General features: G+C 44.7%; 1 protein-coding gene across 1 annotated transcript in view; it reads right to left on the bottom strand.

Annotated features, from left to right (window-relative positions):
• Positions 1-2,457, bottom strand: part of RPGRIP1 (RPGR interacting protein 1) — a gene marked incomplete at its 5' end in the record, with an annotated part of 129,530 nt that extends 127,073 nt beyond the window's left edge. The window contains one exon of the mRNA XM_082244559.1: positions 1,801-2,457. Coding sequence (XP_082100685.1) covers positions 1,801-2,457 — 657 coding nt within the window. The remainder of the gene's footprint in view (positions 1-1,800) is intronic.
• Positions 2,458-13,186: the final 10,729 nt, after the last annotated feature.

A 13,186-nucleotide genomic window follows, 5' to 3' on the forward strand; every position in this document is an offset into this window, starting at 1 on the left:
CTTCTTAATAGCAACGATTTCTTCCATTTCAAAGAGCATTTTAACTTTGTTTGCCCAGTCTTTAGTTGATGGGGTGTATTGAGAATTCCAAAAAAGAGGTATGACGGCTTTTGCCGCATTCAACAAGTGTCTAACTAAGGAGTTCTTGTAATTCTTGTAAGAGAGAGTGTTTACGTGTAGTAGGCAAGTTGCAGCATCTAACACCATAGATGTGTCTGTTATCATTTTTATCAGATGAACAATCTGTTTCCAGAATGTGTGTATTTTTGTGCATGACCACCAAATATGAACAAAAGTCCCTTTTTCCTTTAGGCACCTCCAGCATTTGTCAGAACTCTGCGGGGACCATGTCTTTATTTTGACTGGTGTCAAATACCACTGTGTCATAATTTTGAACGAGGTCTCTTGAATTTTAGTGCTTAGAGAGCATTTGTGCGTGAACACACAGGCTTTCTCCCAAGTCTTTTCTGTAAAGGAGCAATTTAAATCTCTCTCCCAAACTTTTTTATAGTCATCTATCGCTTGGTTAGGTGCTTGGGAGATCCATTTATAAGCTTGTGATGTGGTTTTACTGCAAGATTTACGGTCCCCGCAAATTTTCTCGAAAGCAGATATTGGCCTAGAAAAAAGGAACTTGCGCTTGTGATTCCGAACAAAGTTATGCAGCTGTATGTAATTCCAGTGGGAAATTGTGTAGCCCTGAGGTTTAATTTCGTTAAATTCTTTCATAGATAACAATCTCGAGTTTAACAAGCAGTCTTTCACTCTCAATGGAGTATTCCTCTGTTGTGAGTCTACCGGGGGTGGTTTAAAGTCCATTCCCGGTGGGAAATCCGGGTTGCCAGTAATTGGTGTCATGGGACCAGGACTGGTGATCAATTGGTATTTTGATGCTACTTTATTAAAAATCGATAATGTGGCTGAAATCAGGGGGTGATTCCTGACATCGGGCGGATAATTAGAGGGATCTGTCCAAATTAAATGGTGCACTGGGTATCTTGAGAGGCCTATTTCGAGTTCAACCCAGTCTTTGTGATGGGAGTGGCAATGCCAGTCAATTACCCTGGTTATATGTGATGCCTGGTGATATTTAATGAAATCGGGCAACCCCATTCCTCCTTTAATTTTAGGTAACTGCAAGAATTTTAGCTTAATTCTGGGTTTCCTAAGAGCCCAGACAAATTGTCTCTGTACAGAGAGAAGGTTGCGAAAGAAGGCAGTAGGTATTTTAATCGGGAGTGCGTGAAACAAATAGAGAAGCCTAGGTAGAATGACCATTTTCAGGATCGCTGCTCTTCCAAACCAGGAGAAATGCTTATTATTCCAGTTACGTAGGTCCTTCTTTATGTTTCTTAGAAGAGGGATAAAATTCGCCTCAAAAAGATTTTCGATTTTGGGAGTTAGCTGTATTCCTAGGTATGTGAGTGATTTAGTTTCCCATTTATAGGGGCAATTGCGTTGGGTCAAATCCTTTATGCCTGGGGATAGGGAAACATCAAGCGCTTCTGATTTTGAATGATTTATCTTAAAATTAGATAAATATCTAAAAGTCTGAAATTTCAAATTTAGGTTCGGTATGGAGATGTGTGGTTGGGTGATGTAAAATAATAAATCATCTGCGTAGGCAGATATCTTAAAATCTCTGTTCCCAATCTGGAAGCCATGAATCGCCGGATCTGTGTTGACATGCCTTATTAGTGGTTCTAGTGCCAAAATAAAGAGTATTGGCGAGAGGGGACATCCCTGTCTAGTGCCATTTCTCAGATGGAGGGGTGTGGAGAGAGTATTGTTAACTTTCACCTTGGCAATGGGATCCTCGTAAAGAGCTCCGATCCATCCCATCATGTTGGAGCCTAACCCCAAGTGACGACAAGTGGCCTGAAGATAATCCCAGGCCACCCTGTCAAAGGCCTTTTCGGCATCTGTTGACAGAATCAATCCTTCCAATCTATGTTTGCGAGCTTCATGAATCAAATTTAGTGATTTTATAATGTTGTCTCTGGCTTCTCGACCTGGCATAAAGCCCACTTGTTCTGGTCCAATCACTAGGTGCAGCAGAGGTCTGAGCCTGTTTGCTAAAATCTTGGCAAGCAACTTGACGTCCAGATTGAGAAGGGAGATGGGTCTATAGTTAGCACACAAAGTTGGGTCCTTATCTTTCTTGGGGATCACTGTAATATGCGCCGTAAGGAATTCAGGGGATGGTTTGTCATTTTTGGAGAGGGTGTTCAAGGCTTTTGTTAAGGGATTAATCAAAATTGCCTCAAAAGTCTTGAAATAATGCGAGGTCAGTCCATCAGGACCTGGACTTTTGCCGCTTTTCATGGAGCTAATAGCCTGTTGCACCTCTTCAATGGAAATATCTTTTTCAAGGTTAATAACGTCTGTTTCTGATAAATTTGGGAGACCACTCTGTTTAATATATTGGTTAATGAGTAAGGGTCTTGGTCCTTGCATGTCAGCAGGACGTGTTTGTGGAGGTAGATTATATAGATCAAATGTTTAAACTGAGAAAATATATCATTTTAAGGGAAAAATAAATTGATTTCAAATTTTATGGCATCAACACATCTCAAAAAAGTTTGGACAAGGCCATGTTTACCACTGTGTGGCATCCCCTCTTCATTTTATAACAGTCTGCAAAAGTATGGGGACTGAGGAGACAAGTTGCCCAAGTTTAGGAATAGGAATGTTGTCCCATTCTTGTCTAATACAGGTTTTTAGTTGCTCAACTGTCTTAGGTTTTCTTTGTTTCATCTTCCTCTTTATGATACACCAAATGTTTTCTATGGGTGAAAGATCTGGACTGCAGGCTAGCCATTTCAGTACCCGGATCCTTATTCTACTTAGTCATGATGTTGTAATTGATGCAGTATGTGGTCTGGCATTGTCATGTTGGAAAATGCAAGGTCTTCCCTGAAAGAGACGACGTCTGGATGGGAGCACATGTTGTTCTAGAACTTGGATATACCTTTCAGCATTGATTGTGCCTTTCCAGATGTGTAAGCTGCCCATGCCACACACACTCATGCAACCCCATACCATCAGAGATGCAGGCTTCTGAACTGAGCGCTGATAACTTGGGTTTTCCTTGTCCTCTTTAGTCTGGATGACATTGCGTCCCAGTTTTCCAAAAAGAACTTCAAATTTTGATTCGTCTGACCACAGAACAGTTTTCCACTTTGCCGCTGTCCATTTTAAATGAGCCTTGGCCCGGAGAAAACGCCTGCGCTTCTTGATCATGTTTAGATTTGGCTTCTTTTTTGGCCTATAGCGTTTTAGCCGGCAACGGCGAATGGCACGGTGGATTGTGTTCACCGACAATGTTTTCTGGAAGTATTCCTGAGCCCATGTTGTGATTTCCATTACAGTAGCATTCCTGTATGTGATGCAGTGCCATCTAAGGGCCCGAAGATCATGGGCATCCAGTATGGTTTTCCAGCCTTGACCCTTACGCACAGAGATTGTTCCAGGTTCTCTGAATCTTTGGATGATATTATGCACTGTAGATGATGATAACTTCAAACTCTTTGCAATTTTTCTCTGAGAAAATCCTTTCTGATATTGCTCCACTATTTTTCGCCGCAGCATTGGGGGAATTGGTGATCCTCTGCCCATCTTGACTTCTGAGGGACACTGCCACTCTGCGAGGCTCTTTTTATACCCAATCATGTTGTCAATTGACCAAATAAGTTGCAAATTGGTCCTCCAGCTGTTCCTTATATGTACATTTAACTTTTCCGGCTTCTTATTGCTACCTGTCCCAACTTTTTTGGAATGTGTAGCTCTCATAAAATCCAAAATGAGCCAATATTTAGCATGACATTTCAAAATGTTTCATTTCAACATTTGTTATCTATATTATATTGTGAATAAAATATAAGTTTATGAGATTTGTAAATTAGTCCATTCCTTTTTTACTCACAATTTGTACAGTGTCCCAACTTTTTTGGAATTGGGTTTGTATTTTGTTTTTAGAAATAAAGTTTTGTATTTTTTTTAACATTACTGTATTTGTGTGTTCACTGGAGGGGTATTTAAAGTCCTACTACCTACATTTTTGCTACATGACCTTCCCAGTGAATGGCTATGCAGCGGGGGCGTGTCAGGACAAATGTGATCATTGGAGGAGAGCACAACTAGAGAACTGACCACAGTGTGTTCTCCTGCTTAGTGTGGTCAGTTTTTATTAGGAAAGCAGAGGAACTGGCAGGAACACCAAGGATTTCACATAAAGGAAGCAATACAAAGAGAACAGGATATTTTTTCATACAAGTACATGGTACAGCAGGCACATATCAGAAACATGAAGTTTTGGAGTAACAAATGCTTTAAAACATGGAGGTGCCAGCATTTTTAAAGGATTCTGTTTCTTTAAACAAATTAATCTTAACTGCCTTTCACCACCTTCCCCTTCTACCTATACATCCCTTTACTAACCTTAGTTTAAATCGCAACTTGATTCAGAACCTTATGTCAAGCAATGCTCTCATTTTTTTTTTTTTAAAACTGTAAGATTTTTTCCAATGAATTCAAGATCTGTCTCGTTGTGCTCACTCCCCAAATGAGGGTTAATTTTCTTAAAGAAGTTGTAAAGTCAGAATGTTTTTTATCATAATGCATTGTATGCCCAGCACCCCCCTAATACCTACCTGATGTTCCTCTCTGTCCAGCGATGTCCAAAAGTCCTCGGCTGTCTGAGACTCTTCCTCCGGATTGGCCGAGACACAGCCGCGGCACCATTGGCTCCCGTGGCTGTCATTCAAAGTTAGTAAGCCAATCAGGAGAGAGAAGGGGCGGGGTCGAATGGCAGCTCCCTGTCTGAATGAACACAGGGAGCTATGACGCGGCTCAGTTGCACCCATAGCAAGCTGCTTGCTGTGGGGGCACTTGACAGGAGGGAGTTGCCAAGAGCAGAAACGAGGGACCTGAGAAGAGGAGGATCTAGGCTGCCCTGTGCAAAACCAACTGCACAGAAGAGGTACGTATAACATCTTTGTTATTTAAAAAAAAAAAATGAGACTTTACAATCACTTTAACTTACTATACACTTGCTAAATAATTAATGGGGCAGGCCAATAATAAAGGAAAAGTTAATAATAAGGATTGCTTCATAATAATAATATATATCCTTTATTATAAAAATTAATTGTTTAAAAATCACATTTTATACTACATCTTCAGATAAAGGCAGTGGTGGTGGGGGGGGGGGGGGCTCAGACAGAGGCAGCGGTGGTGGGGGGTTCTGACAGAGGCAGCGGTGGTGGGAGGGGTTCAGACACAGGCAGTGGTGGTGGGAGGGGTTCAGACACAGGCAGCGGTGGTGGGGGGGTTCAGACAGAGGCAGCGGTGGTGGTGGGGGGGGGGTTCAGACAGAGGCAGCGGTGGTGGGTGGAGTTAAGACAGAGGCAGTGGTGGTGGGGGGTTCAGACCTAGGTAGTGGTGGTGGGGGGGTTTAGACAGAGGCAGCTGTGGTGGTGGTGGGGGAATTCAGACAGAGGCAGCGGTGGGGGTGGTGGGGGGGGGGGTTCAGACAGAGGCAGTGTTGGTGGGTTCAGACAGAGGCAGCGGTGGTGGGGGGGCTCAGACTGAGGCAGCGGTTGTGGGAGAGGTTCAGACACAGGCAGCGGTGGGTGGGGGGGGTTTAGACAGAGGCAGCAGGAGGTGGGAGGGGTTACGACACAGGCAGTGGTGGTGGGGGTCCAGACAGAAGCAGCGGGGGTGGGAGGGGTTCAGACACAGGCAGTGGTGGTAGTGGTGGGGGGTTCCAACAGAGGCAGCGGTGGTGGGAAGGTTAAGACAGAGGCAGCTGTAGTGGGGGGTTCAGATAGAGGCAGTGGTGGTGGGGGGGCTCAGACAGAGGCAGCGGTGGTGGGGGCTTCTGACAGAGGCCGCAGTGGTGGGAGGGGTTCAGACACAGGGAGTGGTGGTGGGAGGGGTTCAGACACAGGCAGTCATGGTGGGAGGGGTTCAGACAGAGGCAGCAGTGTTGGGGGGGGTTCAGACAGAGGCAGCAGTGGTGGGTGGGGTTCAGACAGAGGCAGTGGTGGTGGTGGTGGCGGGGGGTTCATCAGACCTAGGTAGTGGTGGTGGTTGGGGGGGGTTTAGATAGGAGCAACAATGGTGGGGGGGGGGTTTAGACAGAGGCAACCGTGGTGGTGGGGGAATTCAGACAGAGGCAGCGGTGGTGGTGGTGGGGGGGAGTTCAGACAGAGGCAGTGTTGGTGGCGGTGGGGGGGGTTCAGACAGAGGCAGCAGGGGTGGGGGGGGGGTTTAGACAGAGGCAATGGTGGTGGGGGGTTCAGACAGAGGCAGCGGTGGTGGTGGTGAGGGGTTTAGACAGAGGCAGTGGTGGTGAGGGGTTTAGACAGAGGCAGCGGTAGTGGTGGGTTCAGACAGAGGCATCGGTGGTGGGGGGTTCAGACAGAGGCACCGGTGGTGGGTGGGGTTCAGACAGAGGCAGTGGTGGTGGGGGGTTCAGACCTAGGTAGTGGTGGTGGGGGGGGTTTAGATAGGAGCAACAGTGGTGGGGGGGTTTAGACAGAGGCAACCGTGGTGGTAGGGGAATTCAGACAGAGGCAGCGGTGGTGGTGGTGGGGGGGGAGTTCAGACAGAGGCAGTGTTGGTGGTGGTGGGGGGGTTCAGACAGAGGCAGCAGTGGTGGGGGGGTTTAGACAGAGGCAGCAGTGGTGGTGGTGAGGGGTTTAGACAGAGGCAGCGGTGGTGGGGGGTTCAGACAGAGGCAGCAGTGGTGAGGGGTTCAGACAGAGGCAGCGGTGGTGGTGGTGAGGGGTTTAGACAGAGGCAGCAGTGGTGGGGGGGGGGGGGGGTTCAGACAGAGGCAGCGGTGGTGATGGTGAGGGGTTTAGACAGAGGCAGTGGTGGTGAGGGGTTTAGACAGAGGCAGTGGTAGTGGTGGGTTCAAACAGAGGCATCGGTGGTGGGGGGTTCAGACAGAGGCAGCGGTGGTGGTGGTGGGGGGTTCAGACAGAGGCAGTGGTGGGGGGGGGGTTTAGACAGAGGCAGCGGTGGGGGGGGGGGTTCAGACTGAGGCAGCAGTAGGGGGTTCAGACAGAGCCAGCAGGGGAGTGGGGGGTTCAGACAGTGGCAGCGGTGGTGGGGGGTTCAGACAGAGGCAGCGGTGGTGGGGGGGGGGTTTAGACAGAGGCAGCGGTGAGGGGGGGGGGGGTTCAGACCAAGGCAGCAGTGGGGGGGGGGGTTCAGACAGAGCCAGCAGGGGTGGTGGGGGTCAGTTCGTCAAAATGGCCCGTGGTCATTTTCCCAAAAGCTCAGTGAATGTGGTGAAGCTTCACTTTGTAAAGAATACCCAATCAGGTGCAAAGAAAAAAAAAACAGCAGTTTTTCTTGCCCATGATTAGATAATGGAAATCAGCAGAGTTTTACCATATTCAATAAGCACTGGGGAAAGTGTGAGCAGCTGCACTTACAGGGTGCACATTTTTTTTTAATTTATAGTGTTTATTTGAGTTTATAGTGAATCAACCCCTATGAGTATGTAGACAAAAAGATACACACAGCTGCATAGAAGTTAATTATTTTTGATGTCTTTAAGCATGTCCAAGTACAAGGATTAAACACAAGAGGCTGACAGCTTGGGATATAAGTATAGCTAAAGCTAGCTTTTTTAATGAATTTATTTAATTAGTCTACAAAATAAACAGCCTGACCAGCAGCTCAGGTAAAAACTTACATGCAATTACATTGTATATATACAGTATATTATTTAAAAATATGCGTAACAGATAATATATAAATGGAGTTGATGAGACAAAATAGTATATACAGTAAATGTAAAATGACAGGCAAATTATCTCAGATTATTGCCTGTTAGTCCTTAGCTTCAGTACATCCATACATTTTCTGATATGGCACATTGCAGTCTTATGCCACATATCGGATAAGCCTCACTGACTGCCAAACAAAGCACTGATATGTTTTTATTCTTGGTACCTTCTCCTTTTTTAACTAAGGTATTTAGATAATTCATTATATTTCGATGGATTGTCCCAATCAGCTGACAGTATCCATCATTGTTTGTGCACTTATACCATTATCCAGTCATTTGGAAATATGTGATTCATTCCCTTTATCCTAAATTCAGTCATTCTCCCCGATCCCTGGGTGGGTGTATTTGGAAGGAAAATGTCGATGTGTAGCAAATTCAAGGCAAATTATTTGGCCATATCTGTATTTATTTGTTTTTTATCAAGTGTCAGATGTCTTTTATTAACAAGATCCAGTTGATTTATCATAATAAACAAATAATATATGTACTCAAATCCAATCTTCCTCTCCCTTTAATAACACATATGGACCCAAGGTATACAGTGATCATATCGGACCAAAGATACCATGTAGACCCCACCGAATGATATGTTCATCAGTAAGTCTTTTACATCCTTAGCTTTTTTTCTAGTAATTGTATACTTAAAATATAAAAAAAAAATACTTAAAAAATTTTGCATATGGGTGTGTTTAAAACGATATTGTTTCGGGATTGGTTCTGGGGGTCACAATTAATGAACCATATCAGGGCAAAAGCCACAGCAACCAATCAGTTTTTCTGTTTGCTTTTCCTTTAGAGCCGGGGTCTCTAAACTTTCTAAGCAAAGGGCCAGTTTACTGTCCTTTAGGCTTTAGGGGGGCCAAACTGTGCCCAGTAGGAGTAGAAAATGTCCCGGCATCAGTGCCCCATCATAGGTTTTAATGGGAAGAATAGCGCCCCATTGGTGACATCAATGAGAAGAATAGTGCACCATTGATGGTGTCAGTAGGTGGAATGGTGCTCCATCATTAGTGTCAGTTGAGGAAATAGGGCCCCAAAGGCCAGATAAAGGCAAGCCAAGGGCCACATTAGGCCCCCAGGCCACATTTTGGAGGTCACTGCTCTAGAGAGTAACAAAACCTTTGATAAAGCCTTGCAATTTTGCTTCAGGTATTTTTGACCTATCAGTCAGATGGAAAGCACATTGTTATTAGAGCCTGTTCATAACAAAATCCCTTTGTTCAGCATCCGCTTCCTGTTTTTACACGTGTTCCTAACACTGTTTTTGTGTTTGTAGTGCATTTCTAATGCGTTCTATTGCATTTTTTTCATTTTTTTCACTTGAAAAAAAAAGTTTTTTTGCATTCCAGTGCGTTTACACGCATATGCTTGCATTTACACATGTTCTGGTGCAAAAAATGCATGCTGCTGTACTGGAACTGAAAACAGTGGTGCAAACTAGGGTTATTGGAAAATATTTATTGTACTGTGCATGTGTTCAGGACCCATTTAAAACCCCACCTGACTGCAAATTGGTCTGAACAATCCCTGAATGAATCATCTGACTCATAGACTTGACCCATGGGACAGAGCAATAAAGCACAATCATTGTGCAGAACTGTAAAGCAGGGAAAAGGGCCTATGCAGGTAATGATTATATATGGCTGCAGCACTGCACACAGGTGGGGGGGCACCAGTTCTCCTGTAGGGGGCCCGGGCACACAGGGGGGCCTGGACAGTAGGAGGATCACTGGAGCAGAGAATGAAGAATGACAGAACAAAGTCATCTGTGTCTCTCCCTCCAGCAGCTGAAAGCCAGTTTCTCCCCCTCTCCCTGCCACCAGCTTTCAGCTGCTGGGTGAGAGATACACATGGCCGATGGCCGGATTTAGGGGGTGCTGGGAGGGGGGATTGAAACTGGGAGTTGGTGGAGTATGTGCATTATTGTTTGGGAAGAATTTGGGCTTGAAGATGAAATATATGTTTTTTTAATATATGACAATGTTTGTCCACTAATAAGGATTTTCATGTATTTTTAGTGAAAATATCGTCTTAAAATTTTAACGGGGGGGGGGGGGGGGGGTTGGGATGTGATGCAGGCTGTACGGGGCCTTGGGATTTCTAACAGCGACTCTGATTGCACATATAATCTGTACATTAAACAGTTTATTAAAAATGTTAACACATATTAATAAGATTATTTACCAGACAAACTAATGTCTTTTACATGTTAATCTAAAAACCAATGAAAAGACTACTTACAGTTAGGCAGAGAAGTCTGAGCCTGGACGTCCTGATATACATTTATAACCCCAGCTAACTGCTTTATGCGGCTACATGTGAACAGGGGCACCCGCTGTCAGCCTTTCATTAGCTTAAATAGCAAAACTCTGTATCATACAAGAAATGAAACCACTCTTGTGGAACAAGTGCAATAACCGAATAAAAAAAGGAAGAAGAGCTGTGATATTAGATATAGTAACACAAATATAGTACATCAGAAGTGTAGCTCAAATCTACTGTATGAAATGAGTCCACCAATCATGTGAATTTACAAACCCCCCAAACACTGCATGCAAGTGTTTTCAATTGCAATATTGTAAATCAGCCTCCGAGTGAATCGCCACAACCTCCACAACAGGATGAAAGACTTACCAGAAATACAACTTCAAAAGGTGTCATATTTGACTAAATGCATAGGGCAGAGCTATATATGGTGACATCATCAAGCATTCGGAAGTGTCCCTGGGAGTGAGTTTTGGCCATTTGGAATACTGTATACAGCGATGTTATTGTTCTTACTTATGTAAGTGCAATTTTGGAATTCAATAAACTTTCATACTGGGTTTTTCCACTATGACTGGATGAAAGGCTTACCAGAATTTCAGGACTCTCAAATTATAGAGAAGTCTTGCATCACATGACGTGACACCTTGATGCCCGGGATCGGTATTTCCAAAAAGTAACAGCATGTAATACCTTTAAGCAGTTTTCCCTCCTCTTCATATCCCCTATAGGCATTTCATAAAACAAAATGCTCCACATGGTGTAAAAACCCAGTATAAAAGTTTATTCATTTTAAAATTGCATTTACATAAGTAAGAACTAGCTACAGCGTCACAAATGGCCGAATCTCACTCCTGGGGACACTTCTGCATGCGTGATGACGTCACCGTGCATAGCTTCACCCTTTGCGTTTTGCCAAATATGACATCTTCCGAAGTTGTATTTCTGGTAAGCCTTTCATCCTGTCTTGGAGGTGGTGGAGATTCACTTGAAGGCTGATTTACAATATTGAGTTTGAAAACACCTGCGTGCACACTTGGTAAGTTTGGAAATTCACATAATTAAGCATTTATATTTTTGGGATTTTTTTTTGTCAGTAGATTAGCGCAGCACTACTGATGTACTAAATTATAAACTAATATATCAGATTATATTATAATAAACTAATAGGTTGAGCGGCCGCTGCTATTCACATGCCCTGGTCATTCCAGCCTCAAGAATCTGCTGATTCTTGCTGCTGGAATCTGGTGGCTGCATGTAACCGGCCTAATGCATGCCAATGGGAGCAAATCAGTCATTATTAAAGCGGAGTTCCGGGCACAGAATCGTTTTTTTTTTTTAATGTCCCCCAAACAGTGACCCTTAGACCTCTATACATCCGCTAATCCTGTTTCTTACAATGAAATAATCGGTTTGCACGTATAAAATCTTACTTTATAAAATGTATGACGAGCGCCGCCATCTTTGTTCTGGATCGCTGAGTCCGTTGTGGGGAAATGTCTTCCCTTCTTCCTTGTTCTAGTGGGCGGAGGCCTGTGAGTCCAGCGCGAAATCTCACGCATGCCCAGTACTATGCGATCGGCATAGTACTGGTTTCCATAGGGATGGCAATGTTGAGGAAGTTGCCGCTGTTGTGACAGAGTGCTATACCCGCTCAGACCCTCGTCACTTCCACCCCGGTGCGCATGCGCACAAGGCATTCTGGAGGTCCGATGAACAGCTGACTGAGAAGAGGCGGGGCTGAGGCATCATTGAGTTCTTACAGGGGGCGGGGCGGATTAGTAGACCTGAGAGGAGGCGGTACACCTGAGAGGAGGCGGTACGGATGCAAATATCATCGAGCTCTTACAGGGGGCGGGGTGGGGAGGATTAGGAGACTTGCGGCTGTGTAATAAATGTATTAAAAGTAGTTCCTTCGGTACTGTATACTAAATAATAAAATAATAATAATAAAATAATGAATATTAGTATTATTTAGTATACAGTACCGAAGGAACTACTTTTAATACATTTATTACACGGCCGCAAGTCTCCTAATCCTCCCCACCCCGCCCCCTGTAAGAGCTCGATGATATTTGCATCCGTACCGCCTCCTCTCAGGTGTACCGCCTCCTCTCAGGTCTACTAATCCTCCCCGCCCCGCCCCCTGTAAGAACTCGATGATATTTGCATCCGTACCGCCTCCTCTCATGTGTACCGCCTCCTCTCAGGTCTACTAATCCTCCCCGCCCCGCCCCCTGTAAGAACTCGATGACGCCTCAGCCCGCCTCTTCTCAGTCAGCTGTTTATCGGACCTCCAGAATGCCTTGTGCACATGCGCACCGGGGCGGAAGTGACGAGGGTCTGAGCGGGTATAGCATTCTGTCACAACACCGCCCCTATAAAGCCATCCTCCGCCTCCCGGAAGCTAACATCGCGTCATTTCCTGTTTGGAAATAACGCGATGAGACGAGCGGCCTGCTGCCTACGTCACTGCACATTGCATCCTGGGAGCGACGAGTAAGAGCTCCCAGGACGCATTGCGGGACAGGAAGTGCCGGGCGAGTTGCGGCTCAGGAGGGAGGAAGTCGATGGAAAGGTAAGTATATAATCCTCTCTAAAAAGGTAAGGAAAAAAAAAAAGGCCGGGAATATCCAATTCTGGCACAGCAAAGGATAAGGAAGCACATGCAGTAAATTCTACAGACACGATTCTGTGCCCGGAACTCCGCTTTAATTAATGTGCAGCAGCTGATTTGCGAGTGATCCTGTATGTATTCTTCATTAGTTCCTCTAATATAGAAGTTAATGTGCTCTTGAATAGGAGAATAGTGCAGTACTGACCATACTGTACATCTTGTGGTCTCATTTCCTATAGTCATGAATACATAATAGGATACATATATACTTTCTTTTGTGCTACAGTAGCAAAAGTGTGTTCAAACAGATATTAATGGAATGAAATAGTAACAGAAAGAAATGTGAAGTGTGATAATGGGTCCCCAGGCTGTGCAAAGAGCACAGCTCACCAGCCCTGTATAATAAAATTGTGTTCAGCCCTGTGTGTGCTTCTGGAATTGAGAAACCTTTTTTTTTCTGTACTATAAACACATCAGCCTTGTTCAATGAGCCTTTC

The sequence above is a fragment of the Pelophylax lessonae genome, assembly GCF_965119305.1.
Source record: "Pelophylax lessonae genome assembly, chromosome: 1".
NCBI classification, from domain to species: Eukaryota; Metazoa; Chordata; class Amphibia; order Anura; family Ranidae; genus Pelophylax; species Pelophylax lessonae.